Source organism: Musa acuminata, chromosome BXJ1-6 (genome assembly GCF_036884655.1).
Source record: "Musa acuminata AAA Group cultivar baxijiao chromosome BXJ1-6, Cavendish_Baxijiao_AAA, whole genome shotgun sequence".
Classification (NCBI taxonomy): Eukaryota; Viridiplantae; Streptophyta; class Magnoliopsida; order Zingiberales; family Musaceae; genus Musa; species Musa acuminata.
The window spans coordinates 14,469,440-14,487,153 of record NC_088332.1 but is presented as its reverse complement, the minus strand read 5'-3'; the positions used below and the strand labels follow the sequence as shown (position 1 = coordinate 14,487,153).

At 38.4% G+C, this 17,714-nt stretch overlaps 2 protein-coding genes across 14 annotated transcripts in view; both read right to left on the bottom strand.

The window, feature by feature from the left end:
• Positions 1-312: 312 nt before the first annotated feature.
• On the bottom strand, positions 313-2,743 carry LOC103988092 (GRAS family protein RAM1). The gene is made up of 2 exons (XM_065187642.1): positions 2,420-2,743; positions 313-2,336 (listed from the first exon to the last, which is right to left on the bottom strand). Exon 2 carries the CDS (start codon positions 1,853-1,855, stop codon positions 515-517), a length of 1,341 nt encoding a protein of 446 aa, XP_065043714.1. The 5' UTR covers positions 1,856-2,336; positions 2,420-2,743; the 3' UTR covers positions 313-514.
• A 602-nt stretch (positions 2,744-3,345) lies between these two features.
• Positions 3,346-17,714, bottom strand: part of LOC103988090 (DExH-box ATP-dependent RNA helicase DExH7, chloroplastic) — a 39,104-nt gene continuing 24,735 nt past the window's right edge. For 3 of the 13 annotated variants that reach the window (XM_065187637.1, XM_065187639.1, XM_065187641.1), the window contains 12 exons: positions 17,629-17,685; positions 17,374-17,457; positions 15,764-15,862; positions 15,530-15,670; positions 15,266-15,336; positions 14,886-14,955; positions 13,275-13,367; positions 12,349-12,564; positions 10,975-11,067; positions 8,936-9,058; positions 8,217-8,308; positions 3,346-3,816 (listed from right to left, as the gene is read on the bottom strand). In XM_065187637.1, the coding sequence (XP_065043709.1) occupies positions 8,222-8,308; positions 8,936-9,058; positions 10,975-11,067; positions 12,349-12,564; positions 13,275-13,367; positions 14,886-14,955; positions 15,266-15,336; positions 15,530-15,670; positions 15,764-15,862; positions 17,374-17,457; positions 17,629-17,685 (1,134 nt within the window). In that variant the 3' untranslated portion in view covers positions 3,346-3,816; positions 8,217-8,221. Of the gene's footprint in view, positions 3,817-4,885; positions 5,075-6,328; positions 6,502-8,216; positions 8,309-8,935; positions 9,059-10,974; positions 11,068-12,348; positions 12,565-13,274; positions 13,371-14,874; positions 15,337-15,529; positions 15,671-15,763; positions 15,863-17,373; positions 17,458-17,628; positions 17,686-17,714 lie in introns of those variants that run through there. The other 10 variants (XR_010514297.1, XR_010514295.1, XR_010514296.1 and 7 more) reach the window with 10 other exon arrangements.

Genomic DNA, 17,714 nt, shown 5'->3' with positions numbered 1-17,714 from the left:
TGCTGAAATTAAGAACATGGATCCACAAAAATTGATCTCAGGATTAATTAGAGCGTCAGAGAGATCAGAAAGCTTTTTTCAATTTCGATCTTAGTTTAGGTTTAGGATTAGGCTGATAAGAACGTCAACGATATTTTCTCCCAACAAATAATATATTCATTCCATTACATTATAATGATTAATCTTTTTTTGCTTAATTGGTAAAGATCAAAGCTTCTGAAACAAGTGATCCTAATAATTAATATATATATATATATATATATATATATATATATATATATATATATATATATATAAAATTGACGCATAATATGGAATAGAATATCTTTTTAAGACTTCAATTTTATTAGTATGGGTGTATTGATATGAGAAAGAAAAGCTGGATGTGAATGTATCGAGATTCATAAGAAAACAACCAAAGAATGCAGTGACATTTGCATACAAAAGTACGGATGCCATCAAGAACACCAACTCTCGCGTGGCCGAAGGAGCTTTGGCTGCCGCGCCGACTTCGTCACGTCGAGCATCGCCATGCAGAGACGGTGATTAGATTCCGGTCTTGCCAGCACAAAGATATCGTCGTCCCGTCGTCTCCCTCCGCGATCCCAAACCCGCTGTTGCTGACATGCTCGATGCTCGAGAAATGGCTCCTAATCTTCAGCAGAAGCTTCGCCTGGCTCACCGACCTCGAACTCAGCTTCATTCCTCGATACCCAACGGTCTCCATCCTCCCCTTCCACGTAGGACCCCCCACCTTCTCCTGGTGCGAGCTCTTCCCCATGGCGGCCTTGATCTCTCTCCCCAGATGGTTCTTCTCGATGCTCAGCCTCTCCGTGCTCTCCGCGGGGAGGCAGTCGTGCAGCGAGTGGAACATGGCCGCGAAGTAGTTCAGAGAGTCCACCATCCTCGCCAAGAAGCTTGCAGGGCCTCGGCTGTCTTCCTTCTCCACCAAGACCACCACGGCTCGTGGATTCAGCGAGCGGATCGACATCAAGGTCGCAAGCATCTCCGACGAGGTCTTCAGGGTCTGCAGGTAGAAGACCAAGTTCACGGCGAGAGTGGCGTCCTTGTCGATCTTGAGATCATTAGCGGTCGAGCCTCTCAGAAGCCCTTGGAACACGAACTCCAGATTGCTGCAGCCCTTGCAGAAACCGACGAGCCTCGTCTCGGTTTCCTCCAGCTCCTCGGTGCTCCCGCCGAACCCTGTCAAGCGCAGGGAGATCGGGCTGCTCGTCGTGGCCTTATCGCAGAGGGATTGGATCAGGGAGGGCCACTGGAAGCCGTAGGACACGTCGAAGTCTATCACGTGGAGTCTTCCGCCGTTGTGCTGCTGCTCCGCCTCGAAGGCCTCCATTATGGTCTGGTTGGCGGTGAAATGAGCGAACTGGAAGTAAGGGGAAGCCCGGTAGAGGTCGGTGAAGGCCGCGAATTCCTCTTCGGCAGTCGGAGGCGCCATGACGGACTGGTAGAGCGGGGAGGCTTCCGGCAGGTTCCGGGCGGCCAGGCCGTCGGCGAAGTAGGCCATGACTCGCTGCATCGGGTCGCCGTGCAGGGAAGCGTGCCGGTACAGCTCGACCAGGGCGTCCATCGCGGCGCTGGCGCGACCGGCGTCGACGGCGGCGGCGGCAGCGAGAAGCAGGTGGACCAAGCGCTGGTCCCTCCTGTCCTCCGGCCCGCTTCTCCTGGCGTCTACTCTCAGCATGTCTTCTCTGGCCTGGAGCAAACCCAACAGCTTCCTCTCCTCCGCGTCTTTCGCCTTCCTCTTCCCGACGGCGGCATTAGAGCGCCGAGTGCTGCCGACGCCGAGGCCCAAGCTGAGGAGCTCCTCTCCGATGCCTTGGCCTTCCTCTTCCATCGTATCTCGAGGGAAAAAGGTGAAGCTTTAGGAGAAGTTGGGAGGGAGTTTCATGGGGAACCTGTTGCGTGTGATCGAATGAGAAAGGGAGAAGAAGGGAGTGGGGGTGTGCGTCTCGTTTGACGGCAGAGGAGAGGAGGAGGAGGAGGAGGAGGAAGAGGTATCTTCTTCTTCTCATGTCATTATCCTTTTTGGTTTTCGTGGAGTCGGAGTTATCGTGTCTCGGATTCCCAGGTCGAGACGGTGGGCTGCTTCATTCTCTGCTGTTGGCAGCCATCTTTTCTTTTTCTCCACGGTGGGTCGGAGGAATTGCGGGTGGAAAGAATGGAACGGTTCAAAAGATGCCATGCGACAGTCGACAAAGGGGAGAGAGGTGGCGAAGCAGCGCGGAATCATCACTTTGGTTTGACACGGCTTGTCGTCTTGTCCCGTTTCCTGGAAGCAGATCCCCTCTCGGTCTCGGCTGCCGACCTTTTCCAACCTGACAACAAAAAGGAGGTTTGGTCAGCTGCAAATGGGAGAGGATCTTAACTATTTTTTTGACTCTTATAATTCTATCTATACCTATCAAATTAAGACGATAAATGTTGGTAGACTTGATCAAGGGATGTCTCTCTGCTGGGACAGCTCTTCCAGTCATGGAGTGGGAAGCAGAAATGAGATCGATGATGATGATGATGATGATGATGTGTGCCAGGCATGAGACCAACATGGCCCTGATGCTTCCCTGTATCATGTGTTGCATCTGGGAGACATGTGTCCTTGATCATGAAATTTTCGATGCGGGGCTACTACAACTGCAAGACCGAAGGTTATACCATTGATAATTGAAGGCTGTAGCAATAGATTCATAACCACAATAAAGTAATGGACCAAAGTAGAATGAGGAAATTGAGACCACTAGCTGCTGATCTGACTATAGAATTACACATGTATACTAATTAACCTTTCTTATATTCTAATTTGTCAAGCATATGTGTCCTGTCTCCTCTCAACAATTTCTTTTAATCTATTTTAACCATCTCATGCACTTCATACATTTGATGTTAATTCTACTAACTCAACAACCTATAATTTCTCTATGCTTCATGCTTGAACCTCATACCAAATGTACATATCAATTAAAATAATATCAACATACATTGTGCACAAAGGAATTCTACCATGAATATATATACTTGGCAAATCCATTCATTAACAGACTAAAAGGGAAAATGCCTAAAAATTTGATTCTGCCTGCTTATAGAAAATTTGCTAGACACTCCATGTCCTAACATTGCATTCGATTTCATATCATAACATGGATCTTGAAAGATTAAACATCTTTTTCTTTTATAAAATCTGCCATATTATATTTTCTAGAGAAAACATGATTCTGAATCCATAAAACCCCAGGGACCAGTAACTACAAGATACAGTATGGTTTTACTGCAACCCTCTTTTATCTGACATTGGAGGGTGAAAAGATAGCACAAAAGGCATGTGAATGCTGAACCAGAAAATTCAACTGAAAATCTATATTTCGAATAGTAGTTCAAGCATTTGTTGTGGTTAGCAATCCACAAATTGTGCTAACCAACAATTTATAGCAGTTTTCAGAACTTGAGAAAGACGCACAGCAAGGTTCAACTTAATAGGAGAAAATGTATCGAATAGCACAGGTTCTACATGTGTAATAAGAGAGCCTGTTCTATGGCAAATGTTGAACTAGGCCACATGTCGAAGTTGTTCACCATATAATCCGGATGTCTTCCATAATAAGCTTGCCAAGAAAGCCAAGGGAGCTAGCTTCTTTAGATTGTTAGCTGTGTAATATGTTTGATCCTGAACTCTAGCCGTTGAAATGAGTAGCCTGAGTCAAGTTCCTTGAGTCTTGCCCAGGTTTCATTGTTCCACCACTTGTTTATCATCCGATGCCAGTATTGGCATGCCCACTTTTACCAGGAATGTCCCTCAGAAACCTGCATAGGTTGCTTAGTGTTCAATAAAGTTATGAAAACCATATTACAATGTAGGATGTACTACAGCTAATCAACATGAACTCTCCCAATCTCCCTTACAAGGAGATTATATTGAGCTTCAAGCAACAAAGCAATGAAAGTAGTATTAAGCCTCAAAAGTATTTCATTGGAATGAGTAGTTCTTAAGGACATTCAAATAACCAGATGTGGCAAAAGAACAAGTCGAAATTTGGTCACAGAAAATGTGGACAATGATGATTAAATCCTAGATTGCCAAAGATGACAAGTCGAGCAAAATTCTTTTCTTCTTCTAGCATGGACCGAGTCCATGGCTAAAGTTCCAGACCAAGATACTACTATTATTACAATAAAGGCATCAACTACAGCGAGTTAGAGACCAAATTCATTATGAGGGTAAGGTCTATATTTCCTGTGCATCTTGAACCATAAAAAAAGAAACAAGCTTCCTGACAACCTATACCTGTCCCACAATTGTACATGTTGCTATTCATGAATGCAAAATTGAAAATATTGGCTATTGACTGACAAAATGCAAACTAACTTCCCTTGCAACCGCATGAAACCAAGAAGTTACACCATTCCAAAATGACTTTAAATGTCTAGATTCTAGAATATTATTAAATATTGAATCATTAACATGAAACACAACACCACAGGTATGACCCAGGTCTATTGGACCATACCAAGCATGGACACATTAAACACCAAAGAAGCTGAATAATGCAGTCTTTGTGATGAAATTATCAAAATTTAACTCCAAAATATCCTTTACATTGCATATTTTTGCCACTTGCCGATATATACAACTTCTTAAAGCAAAAGAAAGTCAACTCTACAATTACAGAAAAAAAAACCAGTACATCTAACAAGCATTTTTAGTAATTAGGATTACTACAAGCCACTGAACAAACATACCCAATAGTGCCAAATGAACAAAATATACAACAGGGCTTAAGATCAGGGAACCCTATAGATAAGGATCATATTCACATCAAGTTGAATAAGATCTCTGAAGTACATATGCTGGCTGCTAGGCTGTTAAAATTACCATGGTTTCCTTCTCAGAAGATTTCGGAGAGATTGGTGATCTACTTTCATATCTTGGATGATTCTATAATACCATTCAGTTGGAAGCTATGGAAGCAATAAACTTGTGTTCTTCAGAAGAACCAACTCTGAATCTAAGGATCTTATCAAGAATACTTGGTGATTGTTCAAGTGTTGGGAGCATAAGGACCTGCAAGTTGTTGCAAGTCATCAGACGTGATGGCTAGATAATCTCTTATTAATGGAAACATAGCTCCACCATGGTAGGTGAAAGATATCATTTTATCTGTTGTTGAGAGCAACGAATTCAATTTCATTTATTGGGCCTATACAGGTCCCGGCTTGGAACAACATGGATTTGTTAAATAACAGCATACCAACAAAATACACAAATAATATATAGCCAAAAAAATTGGCCACCAAAAAAAACCTAATTTAGGATTCTTTCTCATCTTTTCTTGGCATATACAATCAACATTGATAATGATAAAAGTGATTTAAATCTAAAAAACAATAAATTAAATCAAAACATATATCTAGGCCAGATCTTCAAGGATTGAGGCCTAGATATGAGTGGATCTAGCCTACATTCAAACTGATCAAGCGGAAATGTACAAAAATCAAGGCTTGAGGTCTAAAGGGAAGAGATCTACAGTAAAGTTGGAAGAGAGAATGAACCCTAACATCGTCGCATGAAATTATATTAGAGATTATGTTTAGATTTTTCTTAATTTGAAAAGAAATTGAACCAGGTTTTGGACTTGGATCTTAATCTTGAGTATATAGCCCTCTATAGATATTCTTGTTTGTTCTTGTGGTAGAAGGTTCAGAGAGATTCGGGGGAGATTTAAAGGGACTGAGAACGAGTGAGAGAGGGCATGTGAGACGGAAAGTAAGGAAGAGAAAAGAAGTGAGGAGTAAAGATCCTTTTGCATCACACTTGAGAAAATCAATCTTTTCCCCTATTTAGAATGGCATCCTCATATATAAATGGGTCTTTAAATCGAGCTCAAACTTTATGGTAACAGAAGATGAATAAACTCTGGAAGGATACCTAGCTTGGATAGTGGAACTGACCTTCCTTCAGACCTTTATGAATTCCAATTATGCTTGACAGACTATTGGTTCTACCCATTCAGAACATTGCTTCCTGATAAAAACTATTATTCTGTTTTCTTCACTTTTGGACTCCTGGCTCCACACAAGATCTACCTTTTGTATCGATTCATGGAATATGAAATTTGTCCTTCATCTGATAGACTCCTTTTCTAGAGATGAACAACTACAGAAATCTCTAAAACTTGATGGTCCTTTTTGCAGTTTCTCTAAATTGATTGGGAGATATACTTGCATCCCAAGATCAAGTCTTTAATGTGGTTGACCTTCAAAACCAAAGTTCACCACAAAGAGGTTATCTAAAAGAAAAGATGGATCGATGGTGCACCTTGCTCCATGTGCCATCATTGTTGATTCTGCTGACCACAATTTTCTCCAGTGTCCTTGTGCTGGCAAGTATTGGATTTATATTGATGGTGCACCTTGTGCTGGCAAGTATTGGATTTCTCCATCTACCTAGCTCGGTGTTGCAGATTATATCCAATGGTGAAAGTTCTTATGCTGACAAAAAAAAAAGGCATGCTTGGATGGTCTTTTTGATAAAAGTTGGTGAATTTAAAGAAGATAAAACTTGAAGATTTTTCAAGGGCATTGAGGGTCTACACTTGGTTATCAGAATATGTACCAAAATTAGACTTCTATCCAAATGGAAAAATTGAGAACCCAACCTTGTCAAATGTCCAGTTGATCAGTTATGCAATTGCATCAGGCAATCAAATGATTGAGACTATCTTTTTTACTGAAAGAACCAGAGTGATTTATTATGCAAGGCAAAAGACGAAGAAAGACTATGTTTTAAGTTTTGAATACTCCAAAATTGAGGGCCTTGTCGCCAATTAAGAAATTTGCCACCAACAATGAGATCAACGTTCTCAGGATTCCACCATAGTTGTGTCCCAATTGTTTCATTCCCAACCAATCACACTTTGAAGACGTCAGTCTTCTGGCATCAGGGCACAACCAGTTTTATGCCTTCACCACCACACTTGGCAGAGCTTTCCATTGTGTGCCATGCAATAGTATAGCCATTCAAAAAACAACAAGGTGCTAGGAGATCAAGAATAACTTGAAGCAGCTCCACTCCCTCTTATTTGGCATTAATGATGCCTTCAAGTGGGACATCTTTGGCATCACTCCAATATTATCCCTCTATCTCCTTCGGTTTTTTGTTAGCGTTTTAAAACCTCAGTTTATGACACCTTCCAGTCATGGACATTTCTTCTAGTTTGGCTCATACTTGCCGAAATTTACCAGTTCGAGCCCGAAATGAGATATGGAGTGCCCCGATTTCGGGCAGTCCGGTCCAGTCAATTAAAAAAATTGTTTAAAGGGAAGTGAGACGTCACGATTAGGGCTTGTCATTTCTCCCTCTCCACAGGCAGAATGTTAGGCCGTCTGCCTCTCAGCCACCCAACGTACACCGCTGACATGGTTTCAGGCACGCTTCCTTGTCTTCACTTCCTCATCCTCTTCTTCCATCTCCCTCCTCTTCCTACTCTTCTTCTTTCACTTCTTCCACTTTTCCTTCTTCTACTTCCTCATCCTCTTCTTCCATCTCCCTCCTCCTCCTACTCTGCTTCTTTCAATTCTTCCTCTTTTCCTTCTTCTACTTCCTCTTCCTTCTTCTCTTCCTTCTTCCAACCCTCCTCTCCCTCTCTGAACAGTTTCGGTATGGTCCAACTTACTGACACACGATATGCCAACAATGGACTGGACCCATACCGGTCCAGCCATGGACCGGCATAAATCCACCCCTGGTGCCCTCACTCTCAACAAATTAGCATGTCATTCTAGCCTTCCGTCTTGGTTGTTTAATTTTATGCTTCAATTTGAAGTCTTTCATTTTAAGAATGTAGATGGGTTCAATAAAATGGCATGTATGACAAGCTTTCCAACAACAAATATATATTCTTTGGGAAAAGAATCCAACACTACAGTTCAACTTATGGTGGGTTAACCGAGGTCAAGACCAATGAATAAAAGCTGTCACAACCTGATGCAGTCATCAACTTGTTCCAAATATCAAAGACATATAACAGAATGCAATATAATTTGGTTTCTGACTGCCTAAAGCATTAATTATGGCAGGAATATGGATGCTCAAATAAAAGTCTATAACATAATTGCCCTTGCAAAATTTTACTCTTAGAAAAATTGATATGCAAATTCATTCATACACCATGATTGGCAGTGCATATAAAGGGGACTCAACATACATGCCTCATTTTAAAGACGTTTGGTCTTTATCTTCCTCCAGCAACAACTGAACAATTGATTTCACCACTTCATTTTTTGAGAATGTAGCTGTCTGGAAATAAGTTTTATCAAGTGTGTTAGGCCATAAATGTGAAATTCAAGAAAACAATAGAAATCAATTACCAATCAAAAAATTGTACAATCATGAAATTTGATAACAAGTAGTCAATAGCATAAGCAAAGAGTAGGCATTATAATTTCAGTCAATATGAGAACTGTTCTCGATTCATAGATCAGAACAGAAATGCTTTATGTTTGCTATCTTAAGTGACAAATTGAGAGAGGATTATCTGAGCAATGTGTGTATTAAATTATGGTTCATTCAGTATATATAGCAAAAGAATGGTGGAAACCAAGCAAGAATAACCAGTATCTTGTGGTGCAAGATTAATATATCTTGAATGAGAAAAAAATGGAAAATCATGGAATATAACAGCAATATTTCCAGGTAATTGGTAAATTCTGTTTTTCAATGATTAACGAGATTAACTTATTTTAGTAATATGCACATTGCAAAGTTTCTACTAAACCAAACAAGCATGAACATCACAATATAGAAAAAAAATGTTCGGCAAAGACCTAAGAAGGATAAAAAAAATTGCTTCTGATGGTGCATTTTGTGACTTCAGCAGGGAATAAATAAGATGTCATAACTGAGAAGTTGGAAAGTCTCATATACCTCTGGTTTTCTGATAAGTTCCTTCAAAACAGCATGAAGTGTTAAGCGTAGTTCCTTAAACAGAACAGCCGTCTGTGCAGGAGCAGTCAATTTTAACCAGCCATCTATAGTGATCAACCCTGCCTGCAGTAGCAAAGCAAATGCATCATACTTATTGTTGCATAAAGAGATTAACCAGCATTGAAATGAAACAAGGAAAAAAGTTAAGAGATTAGTGGGTCTCTTGGGATCCAAAATTGAGCAGTGACCTTATTACCCGGTTCAATCCCTGTAATGATAAAAAAAACCCATAGTGGACGAAAGCCCTAATATTCCACCAGACCAGGTGGTTCAGCTTGGTCTACATGTTGCTTTAGGGTGGACTGGTAAATACCAGGTGGTACACAGTGGTACATACGAATCTGCCTCAATTTCTAAACCATGGTCCACCATATATAAGACAGAGAGGTAAAGATAACAAAGAGGATAGAGAACTTTTGAGAAAATATGAATGCTTTACAGAGAACGAAGATGCCATTAGATTCAAAATTTCCCAAATCCCATGTGTTATTAGATAAAGTTTTTTATTTGCATTTGAATTGCTCCAAACCAAGGTCTGCAATTTCGTACCATACCGGAGTTTCAACGTTCGCTCGGTACGGTACGAAACTGTATACCAAACGGTATACCGCTCGGTATATATATATATATATATATATATAACTCGGCGACGTCGCCTTTTCCTTCCCCACGCGGGGCGACGTCGCCTCGTTTATTTAAATATATGAATATATATATATATATATATATATATATATATATATATATAATCCGAAAAAGGCGACGTTGCCTTTTTCTAAAATATTTATATATAAATATAAATATATATTTATATATACATACATACATATATATTTATATATACATACATACATACATATATATACATACATACATATGTATACATACATACATACATATGTATACATACATACATACATATATATACATACATACATACATATATATACATACATACATACATATATATATATATATATATATATATATATATATATATATATATATATTATTTTTCATTCCGTCCGGTAGCGGGCGGTCCGCGTACTGGTATGCCGTCGGACCAGTACGTACCGCCCGTACCGGGCGGTATCATTCGGTATTGCCTACCTTGCTCCAAACAACACGTGCATTATGATCAGTGAAACATTGGATCATAGGACCAACCACCATCTTCAAAACTGCAAAGTTTTGCATTTTTCGTATAACATATAATAATAGGTATTTATTAAAATGATATAATATAATATTTTTGTTCTTTTGATAATATTATTTTTTTATTTTAAAGTATTTTCTCAGTGGATCCCATTCATGTCAATCTAATTTAATTGATCCTTCTGATCCCAAGATTAGTGTAAGCCCAAGAAAATATGATTTTCATCATAACCAATTTCTAACTAGATGCTGATCTTGCAAACATTGATTCCTATTTAAAGCAAGCACAGAAAAAAGACTCCGAACCCAACCCTAGTCGATACAGGAAATTAGGGGATTGACCCAAGCTTCCTCATGCACTTCTTTGATATTCTAGAAGGTGTTTTGCAACTCTAGTCTACTTGCTGACTAAGAGTCTTGGTATGATTACGGCTAGATAAGTTGTTTAGCTATTAGGATTCATATCTTGAGATCTACAAGGCCATTTTAGTGGTGGAATGACATGTAGACAAGTGAGATTGTAACTTCAAGAAGTGTAGTAGATTGATATTCTGTTTATTTGCAATTAAGCTTACATTATGATCTCTTCTTCCCTCTTTATTCTCTTGGAGGCATTATGTTTCTTCAAAGAAGAGTTGCACCCTGATAGGAGATCTGTCCTATCAACATTACTGTTGGATGCATTGATGAAGAAGATCATCAACGATACAGTACACTTGTGTGTCAAAAGCTAGTATGGTGAGAGAAACAACAATAACAACTAATGTAAACTACACAAGCAGCAATGAACATGCACAAAGTTAACTGCAATATGTGAAGTTTACCTGATGCTGGATAGACATGGAGCCCCCAAATAAAAAAAGAGAGTATGGAGAGATGATGCTACTGTCACGTAGAAAAACCTTGCTGGTCTCAACCTATAAAAGAATAGCGAAATTAGTGCTGAAACTATCACTATTTCCAATTAACTGCATCTCCTATATAAAAACTAGTCTGTAAAATATATACCGAGTATCTCTATTGTCTCCAACTGATATAACTTATATAAAATCCCATTTGTTAACAATTAAAACACACAAGACCAGACCCAACTTGCAATCTTAATGGCAACATCACAATGACAAAGAACATAAGGCATACAGATAGTATACTAATAAGAGATTTCCTGCAAAACATTACTTGTGATCCAAGATGTATCTTTTTCTTAGTTTCTTTCAAGCTAAAACTTCAACAGGTGGTGTAAGTTATTCTCATGTTACCATCAGCAAACAATCAAATTATGTAATAACATAAAAAACTGATCACACTATGTTTAGGAATGGATCATCTAGATAGTGTCCTTAACTCCTTATATCTAGATTATTAAATCTCCAACCAAAAATATTTAAAAGCATCTAATAAAGACCTACCCACCCAAAACCTTCTAAAATGGATAGATTGGAGAAAAACAGTTATCAGTAAAGGCTGATTTGCTTCGCCAAAGGATCGTGAAACTCAACACTCTTCATGTCAGGATAGGCATGCAACAAGGAATTCATCACAGATATAGATCTACATGTTTTTAACATGTAAGTTAAAAATTGAATCACGGAAGCTCTTCTGTCAGCTTAGAGGTATACATATTGAAAATTGAATCATAGAATCTGTTCGATCGGCCTAGGAGTATACACATTTTTAACAGCCACAAAGTAGTGCATGCAATCAACCTCTACAACCTTGGCCTTGAAGAAAGGACGACCTTGGAACTTGGGGCACTTCTTAGCTATGCAAGAAATTAGACAGAAAAATGCTAATATACCATGCAGCATGAGCAAAGTAATTACTATAAGTTTGTAAAAGACCAAGCTACCAAATTTCGGGCATATTGGATGAGGCAGCAATCTCAGGACAAATTTAAGAGAAGACTGTTAAATTGATTAAATTGAATACATAGTGCTCTCATTATTTAATCAGGTAAGAAAGGCATAATGGCCTTGCTTTGAGATCTGGAAAACCAATAAGCTCTAGAAAGTTCTGAATTATCATTAATACTGCATGATAGATCATTTTATTAGTGTTGAACACAATCAAGAAACAATTAACTAACAAAAATCTTTGATCAAGAAATCCCATCGTCATGTAGGGGCACCGAAACCAACATTAACATGATGACTAACATAGAAAAAGAGAAACTTCATAAGAAACAGATTCAAGTGCACCTTTTCAAGGAAGACAAGAAATGGATATCTAAAATGTTTCACGTTGTGGTTCACAGAAGAAGGATGTATGTGAACTTCTCTCTTTCCATCATATAATACTGTTTGATCCTTCAGAGGAAGGCCACTGGCTAGTAATGTAGTCCCTGCTAAAGCTGAATTAACAATACCTTCTGTGGTTGCAGCAACATTTGGATATAGACCTGCACATATTATTGACTGCAACAGAACCATGAGATATCTTTCTCTTCCAGATAAGTAAAAATCAATAGTCCAATAAAAAACTAATAGGAATTAATTTGCCTTAATAAAAAAAGGGGAAAAATTAGGCACTATGATAAAGACCTGCACATATTATTACTGGAACAGAACCATGCGATATTATCTTACACAGAAGTGAAAATTAACAAATTAATAAAAATATAATAGCAATGAGTTTGCATAAAAAAAAGAAACAGGAGAGAAAATGATTTGGCAATATGATTTTCACATTCTGATAAGTTCTGGTTTTAAAACTTCAGAATCTAAAAGTATCATATTTTCTTAACTACATTATTACAAACAAGTCCAAGTTACCAGCAGAAAAGATCTATAAGATGACAGTGTAATATACCAAGGATTATTGCAGAATCAATAAACTTGTGGAACTGAGGACTTCCGATGCTATAACATAACAATACTTGCATCTTAAAAACATAGTAGTGAGAAAGATGAATATATCGCCTATCTAGAAGAAGAACTTTGGACATCAAGGTCTGCATCGTATACACCACTGGATAACATAACAAACTGTTTACACAACTGAAAAGGACAAAACATACTGAGAACTTCAAACACCAGTTGACAAATAAACTGCATAAAATTGGCAAAAGAAGAAAAATTCTGTAATAACCATGTTCACATGTACCAGGGAACAAAAAGATATTCACCTTAATGATTGATGGATGATTTGCATTCAGGTTGAATGGTTGAGACATGTCAGAAAACCAACTGTCAAGTTTGTCTTTCCTTCTTTCATAACTCTACTGAAACAAGAGGCCCCTTAGCAAATTCAAAAAGAAAATCTAAAGAATTTGATGCAATATTAAATGTCATATAGATGTAGTAAACCAATGATCTGAGTCAAAGTCATGTAACTTGATTAAACAGTAGTAAGCCCCAGACACGTTAATGGATTATTTGCATGAAGCTCAGTCAAGAAATATTAAGGTTAAGATCAGCATGACCAGTTTGGCCTATATGCACAGTTCGAAATCCACATAATAAAAAAAAATAAAAACAAGAGAGAGGTACAAGATGTGATGATGGATGAACATATACCCTTCTTATCTATCTGATTAATGGTTTTCACGAGTACATTAACAAAAAGATAAAGCCACAAACAAAATGAAACTTTTAGTCAATCATAAAAGGTGCTAACAGAAATCAGAAAAGCTGAAGCACTGTTGCTTAATGCATAATTATAAAGCCCACACCCCTGCTATGTTAACTTAGTAAAGATGCAAAGCACAATGGTCAATCAAGAAATATTTTTCTATGTTAGAAAATCTGAAGTATATGTAAATGACATAGTTTGCCTATTTCTAAACCAAAAGTCAACCTTTTCAGTTGCACTTCACCAAAATGATTATGGTCCATGCTAGCTGGGGTTCACTGGCTTGATAGGTTATTGGTGTTCGGCACTATGCAAAATGTCTTGTTTACTCTATATGCTACTCGAGATGATATATAACCAGCATATTCATGGAGGCCCTTGTCATAGCACATGCCAACCTCAGACAATAAGGAACCATGGTTTGAATTGGCATAAAAAAAAAATCCACATCTACAAGTGAAGTTGAACATTTAGGCAAGTTCAATATCCTAATCACTTCAGCTTTTATATATTATGAGAAATACTTTTAATCATGTAACTTCAGAAAGAACAACCCTCAATGAATTTTAGATAGGTAGCATTTGTTTACTCTCGAATGAATCATATGCATAGTGATGTTATATTTCTGTTTCCATGATGAGAAAAGCATTTAGAAGTCGTGATGGACTGAAGACGAGCAAAAGAAATGGGGGCTGGCCAAGTGGTCTACCTAATTATCAATCTGTATCTCATATGCATGCAGACACACAAAAATGATGCATATGAGATCAATTGATCAGTCACTGAGACTCATTTCTCCTCTCCAATAACCCCTTCTTGCTTAGCAAGAAAGGCTCGTTTTCTGCCAAATTTTCCTGTCTCACTAATTGGTTCTCCAATTTAATTTCACTAAGAGCCCCACTGGTGTGTAAAACAAAGATTCACAGAGTCACTGCTTATGACTAGACATCTTCTATTTTAAAATATCAACCTTAAGATTAAAAAAAGAGAGTGTCAAATTCCCACGTTGTTGTCCAAAAGAGACTACGCTATTTTGATCTTCATATCATGTAAATGAAAGCAAACAGTAATATTGACAAAACATGACCTTTCCTGATGAAAAAAGATGTCGTTTGATAGAATAATAAGCTTTAGCATAGTCCGAAATATGTTACCAGAATATTACCAGGAGATGCTTTGGCAGATCAACAAGTCCAATGTCTGCTAACAGACCTCCAAATTGTACACGCATGTCCCTGACAAGTGAATTCTGATAGTATAACATACATAACATAATCCAGTTCACTCATGCTACTTGAATAAATAAGAAAAGTATGCCTAACTGAATAGCTATTATTATATGATATTCTCCTATATGAAGACATAAACCAAGACAATTATCATAAAGATGAGAAGAGTCGAGATGTAGCCAGAAGATGTGAAGAACCATAAAACAGAACTTCTGTCTCCGTCACCATAGAAGGCCAAAAGTAGAGTAAGTCAAACAACAGTGCAGAAAGAGTCTGGAGCATTGTCAATGTAGTAAATTCCTCAACAAGTTCTAACCTTATCGTGTACATTACTGAACTGTTCAAGAAAAAAGAACGACAAAATTGTTGAGCAGATCTTGTGCCATCCTGCAATGATGTGAACCTTTAGCAAGTATTGTAAACAACTTGTCATTGAAATGTAACATATGTCATTCAACACCAATATCACGGTCGAGGCAAACCAAAAAAATCATGATTGCTAATAGCAATATGATTAAAGAGAATTCAGCATAGGAAAATGGAATTAATTGGAACATAAAAGAAAAAAAAAACTAAAAACCTGATGCAAAATTCTGGCCCACTTGTTATAGGCAACAACCATCAAGAGGTGATCTGATTGTTTATAACTTTCCTCGTAAGCAGATTCATTATTCAGGCTATTACCTAATAATGCTGATTTTGCTCTCTCTACATTTTGTTTCTGCATCATAAAGTATTAAACTTCAAGATAAGTTATAAATATGAATCCAGAAGTTAAAAACAACATATTACCATATATAGTTTAGCAATATACCTCATCTTTCGGATACACAAATGGAAACTTATAACTTAAAAATGCTGCAAGTGAAAGAATTGGTGATAAACAACCAAATATTGCACCATATAACATCATCTGCAAAAAGAAAGAATTCCAACACTAATGTTATGCATATTACAAATTATTCTTAACTATTGCATAGCATATGCTGATGTCTGGACAACATCAAGGTGGAAAAATTAAACATTTGCAACTAAAAACTGGAGATTAACAATTGTAATATGCAAGGTTTTTAATTTCATACCATACCGGTGTACCGAGCTTTGTTTGGTACAGTATGGTACAGCATATCGAGCGATACGCTAGGGTGTATTGAGAGGTACACCTTTCTTTTAAGAAGAAATCATCTCGCATGTGGGCAAGGATGGTTTCTTCTTAAAAGAAGAAGAAACCATCACACCCTTTTCATCTCGAGAGACCGAAAGGGGGTGTTGGTGGAGCGGGCGAGGATGTGATGAGTCGCCTCCGTCCCCAGCTCGAACTCATCCTCGGCAAGACACTCCGCAATGCTCCCGTGACAGCCGGATCCGGCAAGAATCCAGCCCAAGGCAAGCTCATCTCCCGCTCCCGCTCCCCCGCCACTGCCACCCTCAGCGATTGTGAGGAAGAAGACCAAGATGACGGCAAGAGCGAGAAGGGGAAGTAGCAGTCCAACCTGCGCCAGGATCCCTTCACCGTTGACCGTGACCTCCTCGACCACAGCGGCCATGATCCCTTTGCTCCCTACCGCGTTTCACCCGACGTAGCGAGGACCCGCCCCCTATAGCGTTCCGCTCGACGGAGCGCTTCTTCGTGTCTCACCATGTCTAGCTCTCTTCTTCTTTATGCCTTCTCCGTCCAATGAGTGCCACAACCTCGTCTTCCTCGCCGTCATGCTCCTTGTCTTGTTCGCCAGCTGATATTGTCGGGTAACAGGTGATCCGCATGCCAGTCAGCTAGCAGACTGGTATCTAACACCCGTATCGGGCGGTACGATTCGAGATTCGAATCCCTAGTAATATGAATATTCTTTTGGAGCAACGAATTTAGTAGAATTCTTAGGGTTTTCATATCAGAAGGGTAAATTGTCAAATACCACTTTAGAAAACACAAAGATCAACCATAACAAGCTGATGTTTTATAGTATAGTATTATGGTTTGTTTCAACATAGGTAGACAACTAGGCTTATGAAAATCTTTTAAGAGCAAAATGAGCAAAAGTTAATTTTATTCATAAAAGAAAGAAATTTTAACTACAGCATGCAAGTTTCTCATAGACATGATAGACAGATATTCTAGTTATGTTGAAATGAACAAAGAAAAAAAATGAAAAAATATCAAAGACAAAAAACTCTACAGACCTAAAGGAGTTGGAAGAACATTGCCACACTTATAGATAAAACTTGAACAGCATAATGTTCAAACAAGCTGCCCAGTGGTCATTATTATACATGTATGAAGAACATCATATCAAAATAGAAAGAGCTTGACTGAAAAAAATTGGAGCATCCCAATCCAATAACAGATTAAGGGACCATAAATGCCTGTTGACCAGCATATGGCCAGCATGAGACACAAATCCATGTTCAACATGCGTGTAAACACACCTTTCCGATCAACACATCCACGGGTAACTTTGCCAAATGATATCCAAGAGGTGACAATTCCTCATTTCCATCTAAGGCTCCAACCTAAACCAGTCCAGGAAGAAATAAGTTATCAACTCTCCACATTGTGGGACAGTATGAATGTATAAATAATACATACATATCATGGACTTTGAGTATTAGGCAACTACTATAATGTTATTAAGCCATAATTGGTGACAATATAAAAACAGTTATAGTGTACCAAAACAGCACCTTATACAGCAAATCAATTGCAGAAGAAATTACATCTTCACGTGGAGGTTCTATAGCCTGTAAGTAAACAAATTACGCCCTTAGAT